This window comes from Nuphar pumila, chromosome 1 (genome assembly GCF_984573655.1).
Source record: "Nuphar pumila chromosome 1, dmNupPumi1.hap1.1, whole genome shotgun sequence".
Lineage (NCBI taxonomy): Eukaryota > Viridiplantae > Streptophyta > Magnoliopsida > Nymphaeales > Nymphaeaceae > Nuphar > Nuphar pumila.
This window is the reverse complement of record NC_143249.1, coordinates 180,179,430-180,186,431: the sequence shown is the minus strand read 5'-3', so window position 1 is coordinate 180,186,431 and position 7,002 is coordinate 180,179,430. Positions and strand designations below refer to the sequence as shown.

General features: G+C 35.8%; 1 protein-coding gene across 1 annotated transcript; it reads right to left on the bottom strand.

The window, feature by feature from the left end:
- Nucleotides 1-277: 277 nt before the first annotated feature.
- Nucleotides 278-1,814, bottom strand: LOC149851500 (uncharacterized). The gene is made up of 7 exons (XM_090008554.1): nt 1,503-1,814; nt 1,239-1,394; nt 1,090-1,155; nt 933-1,001; nt 759-842; nt 481-672; nt 278-367 (listed from the first exon to the last, which is right to left on the bottom strand). The coding sequence occupies exons 1-7, from the start codon at nt 1,812-1,814 to the stop codon at nt 278-280; spliced, it is 969 nt and encodes a 322-aa protein (XP_089864680.1).
- Nucleotides 1,815-7,002: the final 5,188 nt, after the last annotated feature.

Genomic DNA, 7,002 nt, shown 5'->3' with positions numbered 1-7,002 from the left:
CAGGAGAAGATGCCTCCTTCATTGAAATCTTTGGGAGCCGAGTGCCTTTATTTTCAAATGGGTTTCTCTGAAACTGCTGATTTTTGCCATAGAATGTCTCCTCTTTAAAATTTGCAAATATAAATAAAAAAAGATAAGTTATAATATTGAAAAATAGGAAACTGTTAAAAGGTCATAAAAAAGATGGGAAAGAGAATTTAGAGTTAGATTTTCATGTTGCAGATGGTACTAGATTTTGTGATATAGATGCTAAGAATTTCAGGTACAGGGCCTACTTTTACTGAAAGAAACCCATTTTGTTGAGCAGTCCTTGATCAGTGAAACTGAGACTCTGGTTCTCCATGATCCATGCACGACCACCAGTACCCTTTAACAAGACAAAAATAAATATTATAATATAATTTGGTTTCTCTTCTTTTTTTTTATATTTTTAATAATAAAAAACAGCAACAGAATGCCTTTTTATCTTTGTTTTTATACCTGAGATATAGCATTTTGGTTCTGGTCATGAAGTAAAACAGAGTAGTCTGAACTGTTCAACATGGAGAGATTATTTGTTGTGTGAAAAGAAGTAGAATCTACAACCCCAGAAAATCTTTCAGGTTCAGTTGTGAGTGATGAGAAACTTGACTCTTGATGTGCTGGAAGTGGTACAGACAGGTTCTGTAATCTCTTTCCAAAACAAAAAAGGATCAGAAAAGTTATGGAGAAAAAAAAGTAGGAAAACAAGTAGAGAAATTTTACTTTGAAATTTTTACCTCTGTTTTGGTACCATAGCCATCAGAATCCATGCTGACACTATACACCGTAGGGTTCAAAGATGCAAGCTTCATGGACAAAAACTGGAGGAGGGTAATAGTTAAAAATTCAATTTACTCATGATTTAGAAACAATAAAAGAAAAAATACCAGTAAAAGTCTCTAACTAGTTACCTCCACTTGATTTTGCAAGGATTGAACATAGTTGATTATTTCATCCAATATGAGAGCCTTTCCTGTCACCTGTTCAAAAGTGGTATAAGCCAGGAAATTTCAACAAAAAAGAAAAAGAAAAAAGGGAAAATCTGAACATATTTTTGACTTGACAAACCTTGTCACAACCAGGAACAAGTGCCTGCAACATCTTCATCCTCTCACTGATTCTCTCTCTCCTTACCTTAACAAAAGCAATGGGTCAGAGTTACTTTTCTTTGATTACCAAAATATATGAAGCAATTTTGCATTTCTTATGACTATTACCCTCTCTGCAAGGCTATGATTGTCAGTTGCTTGACCCCTCCTTGCTCTCACATGAATATAGCCTTTGTTGGACTCTTCATTCTCCTTGTTTTTCTCTTCTGTTTCTTTTGTTTTACTGGTAACTTTTGCCTTCTTTTCTCTCCCGTCCTTTGTTTCCTACAAATTCAAAAGATTTCAAATCTTTACCCACACCCTACAGAAACAAAAGACAAGCTTCTCTCTCTACTTTTGTTCTTTTGTTGGGGTTTCTTGGTTTTGCTTTACCTTGCTGGACACACTAGAATTCCTTTTCTTGTTCTCCACAGATTTCTGGGAATCACTGTGGTAATCACCACTGTTGCACCTCTTCTCAGGCTTCCTCTCCCTCCTCCACTGCGTATCCTCCTTCACAAGCTGGTTCATAAAGCTAGTGTCATGTGCGTGATGGGGATCCAAAAGGCCATCATATACATGTGAAACAGATGAATTATCCACCATGGTGTTGGTCTCAAAACCACAGGGCACAATGCTGCACTCTTCGTTCATGTCAGTCTGAAGGGCATGGCCTAGAAAATGGTAGTTTGCAAAGGCTGACATTGTGGGAGAGAGAGAGAGAGAGAGAGAGAGAGTTGGCGTTCAGAGAAGGAGAGCATAAGTCTATATAAAGATGAGAGACAGAGCAACAAACGCCAGTATTTGCTCGCATGCAAAAAAAGAAAGCTCCTCTATATTTGACTAGTCATTTCAATAAACATTTTTTGCTTCAACATCATTAAATAACCTCATGTAATGTACATACCTACAGCCTTTTTTTTGTTTTTTTGAGGGAATTTATTTAATTAGCATAAAATTATATATGTTCAACTTGATTCTGACATGTTTCACTATTTTGTCTTTTGTTAATTTCTAGATATACTTAGATATTTGTTTTTGTATAATTAAAAAAATTCACCCCCCATATTGGCTGGCCTCCCTTAGGTAAAACCCTTGACGTCTAGGGATGACAGTGGGAGGTATGTACCCTCGCCCGGTCTCAAAATCCTACCCTCCATCCTCGCCTTCATCTTCACATGGGTTTTGATTTTAACCTCCATCCTCGGTCCAAATGGGGGCAAGGCAGGGTGGGGCCCCATTTTCCCTCGGTCTACTGCCATCTCTAAAGAAGGATCAGAAACGGGTTGGGGGCAGGGCAAGGCGGTCATCTAGGATGGGAACATAGCGAGTGGGAAAAAGCATAAGTCCATCCCCGCACGAGGGTTTTAATTTTAATCTCCATCACCGCCTCCATCCCTTTTTCATGTCCTCCGTCTCTGGTCCAAATGGGGCGAGGCAGAGCGGGCCTTGGATTTTCATTTATTAGCACGGTAATGAAGATTATGGTGATGATTATGATGATCAGTCAATGTTTTACCGGTCGGGGGCTTCGCCTTTTCTGACAAGAGCAGTTAGTTCTAGTCACCTTCTGTAGGGACGTTGCAAGTTGGAACCCCAAATGGTATGATTGTATAACTGGTTTCTCAAACTGAAAATAAAATCCCAGTTTTAGGATAAGTTTACAGTTGGGATAGTTCTTCCATGGTTAGCTCTAGAAAGGGATGAGTATTGGTGCCTGAAAGGCTCAAGTGGGGCTGGGTATTGTTACAGGCAGGCCCATGCCCGCCGGCCAGTATTTTGGAGTCTGGCCTGGCAGCCTGCTCAGATACAATGGTGGGCAGCCCCTGGTCCAGCCTGTTTGGGCCGAGGTTTTGGACTGCAGCCCAATCCATTCATTTAGACAGGCCGGCCCATTACCCACCCCTAGGCTCGAGTTTTTAAAAGATGAGTCATGGTTATGAATGTCTTCATTTGTTTATATGTCCCTTGTTGGTGGCATTTGTTTTTTAAATGGCAATAGAACACGTTTGGATTAATGGAATTTGGTGGAATTGGAATTCCATCAAAATAATCTTTTGTTCTTTCGTTATGGAAGATTTTGATGAAATTGGATCCCAAATCGGATAAATTTTATGAACCCAAAAACACTTGACCAGAAGAATGAGTGTCATTAAAGATATGTTGGTATTTGGCATTAGGCCACTCAAGAACACTTGACCTAAAAAAACAAGGCTTAATAGGCAGTTTCACAGGTTGGGAGGGTAGCATTTGAAGCTTGAAGGCTCAACCAAGACATTGTTCCCCTTTTTGCAAAGCTCTTTGGGTTCATTAAACAAAATAATAAATATGCTCTCATTATTGATCTTTTTTTTGTTACTTTTTTTTTTTGAATTTATAACCCAAAGAAAGCACACCCGACACAAAGACCTGGTTACGCTGGCTCAACCTGCCATACCTACGGTCATCATGCCGACAACGTAAAACTCCAAAGTTAGGACCCCTGCCCCTGAGGCCTATGCTACGCATTGGCTTGTGTAAAGGGGTGATGCCCATGAAAATCGAACCTTGATTGCTTGTCTAGCAGCCAAGGCCCCACCCCACTACTCCAACCCCCCTTGGGGCATTTTTTCCATATAGGAATGGGAAAACCACCCTAAAGGGGTGTAAATCGAGGCACACCCCTTGACCCCAGGGAGCCACCAGAGATTAAAGAGCATAAGCTGAGTTATTTAGCAAAAAAAAAAATAACATCATTAATTTTATATTTCAAGTGGGTACTTGACATACATTGAAGAAAAACACATGGTTAAATGTAATTGTAACGCTTGTGATTTTTTAGAGTATTTTTAATGTATAAAACAATATTAATAAGAATTTTTATGTGAAATAAATGTAAAATATAATTTAATCTAAGTTGAATTTTAAAATATATTTTGTAAAGAAATAAAGTTTGATTTTAGTGAAATTCATATTCAAAATCAAACTTATGAAAAAATAGAATTTTAATTGAATAATTGATAAATTTCTTCTAAATAAAATTGAATATGATTTTAGATGAATTTAAGTTTAATTTGATATGTATGTAATGTGATTTTATTAAATTAAAATTGGTTTTGGATGGAATTGAAATCCAAATGCGAAAATAATATAAAATATTAAATAAAGATTTTATAAGATCAAAAACTTAGATTAATTAGGTTTTATAATATGGTAAAGGTCCATAGAGTGGGTGCCCTTCTATGTGGGCCTATTATATGTGGCATTTCATGTTAGAATTTAAGTTTGAAAATTGGTAAGTTAAAACCTTAGAAAATGATATTTCTATGTTTTCTACAAGAATTAAATAAATAAAAAAATAAATAAATTAAATATGTCAAAAGCTAAAAAAAAATTGTGTAGACTTTTAAAACATAGAGAGGAAATTATCTAGGATGGGATGTCTTGGTTGAAATATTATTTAATGAGAAATAATAATAAAAGTCAAAACTTATTAAATAGGTTAGAAATGTTAATGTATTGATACCTAAATTATATGATTTTGGTATTTAATAAGTTAGAGAGCACAAGAGAAAATGTCCCATGCTTGTGGGCCCCAATGTGAGAGGTAAGAGATGGTATATTCTTATGCATACTATATAGCTACATAATATAGTTATATAGTATAAGGTTTTACACTTACGTTAATATTGCTAAGAGAGTGTCAAGAGTATTTATTATTATAATCAGTTACTGATACAAGAGAGAACAAGTAAATTCACAAGCAGGAACCATTTACATTCTCTCTCTCACCAAGTGAAACCTTAATTATCATAAAATCACTTAAGAGAGCAAAATCATCGTCTTTTTTTAACAAAAAGGATACCTTATTTTTTCTCTATTTCTTAAGTCAAGAAGTAACTCTTCACCTCTTCCAAGAGGTTACACCCTTTATTTATAATTCTCAAAATGTAGAGTCCTTGTTTATTAAAGTACCTTATATGATTTCTATTTATCATATCATATGTGATTCTAAATAAGAGTTCAAAAAATCTACTTTATATAAACTCGTTCAAGCAACAATTAACTCATCTAATGTCCGGTCCCACAGCTGACAGGCTTTTATTCCAAAGATAAAAGGTGATTGTGCAGCAGCACACAAAAAGTGTGCAATCATTGCACCTTATTGAGTACTCGTACTTGTACTCGTGAAGTTTTGCATGCCAAGCAATCAATGCAGCATCTTTCAGTCCATTGCTCCCATCCTAACTATGAGGGCGGCTTCACCTCATTATATAAAAAAATAATAAGTAATCACTTGGGACGATAATTGAACCAAAGATTTTACCTAATCCAAAGTTTCCTTGACCCATAGATCAAGAAACACAAGAGATTTTCTAGAGCACCATCATTACTACAATAAAGTGTTGTATCATCTATAATAAATCATCTAATTCCATACTCCTGTTTCTTCATTCAATTTTATCTAAAAGCTAACCTAAATAACACTTAATGTTCCATGATGTCACTTTTGGCTACCATCATACAAGTCCTGTTTCTTCATTCAATTTTATCTAAAGCTAAACTAAATGCCCCATAATGTTCCATGATGTTAAACCAACCTTTTTGTTGAAGCAAGGCTTCACTTCAAGTATTGTCAAGGTGTGCAAAAACAGCATTAAATTAGATTTCAGTATTTTTACCTTTCATAGAGCTTCGCCAGAAACTTCCAATATGCTCATTCCTTATCTTGTTGTACCTCTACCAAGCATCCAAGGTTCTATTTGGGAGCCTGTAGTTGGTAGTTGGAGCTTTGGTATGACAAAACCTTAGAGAAAGAATGGAATTTGACATCCCAAATTCCCACCCATCTCCCAAATTTAGGTGCAATCCCTATTTGTTTTAGTTGGCAACATAGTGACAAAAGTTTTTTTTGGCAAAATCTCATTTTTCAAAAACTTGTGAGAAGTTGAAGTTTTTTCATAAATCTCGCATTTTTTTGGCAAAATCTCGGCAATAAATAAATAAATAAAATATAAAAAAATAATTTTTATAAGAAAATATTAATAAAAATTATTTAAAAATAAAAATACACAGTTTTTCATGATAAATAGCCATTTAAAATGTAAATATCACATTTAAATTGCAGTATTTATGTTTTTTCATAAATCTTGCGATATTTTGAAAATCTCGTGAGAAATTATCGTTTTAAACTTTCAGGCAATTTCTCACGATATTATCATGAGATTTTCATAAATCTCGCGATATTTTTCACTATGGTTGGCAGCTTCAATGTCAGACACCCTTGACACCATCCTTCTCAACTCCATTTGACCTCTGTTTTGGAATTGGTAATAGGAGGGGAGGTGGTATGTGGCAGCTACCACCTCCTCTACCAGCTTCCAAACAGTGGTGGGGGTTGGCAAATCCCAAGGCTCCGTTTAATTTGGGATATCCAGGAATTGGCATTTCAGTGCCACATAGAGCTTACACTGTGCTTTAAATATACTTGCACTTCTCATCTTTTATTAAGCCAAAGAGTCCATCTTTTATTACACCAAAGAGTCCATTCTTTTCTTATTAAACCAAGACATTTTGACCCTCATTGTCCATGGAACAAAGCCATCTTCCACCACTAACATGTAAATGTACTTAATTAGAACACAACCCTAGCTTTAAAAAATAATAGTGTCAACGGGTCGAGTTTGGTTTGAACCCAGGTGAAATCAGACCCAAACCTTATTTGAGATGATGGTACCAGGTTCGGACTCGGGTGTAATCGGATCCACCGCCAATATGAGAAACCATACCCAGATCCTATAATGATTACATGAACCAGACCAAGACCATACCCAGTAAAATTTTTCATTTTTACATTGAAAAATTACGGATCTTAATCGAAACTTGGGTCGGCCCCAGGTCTGGTAAGAAATTT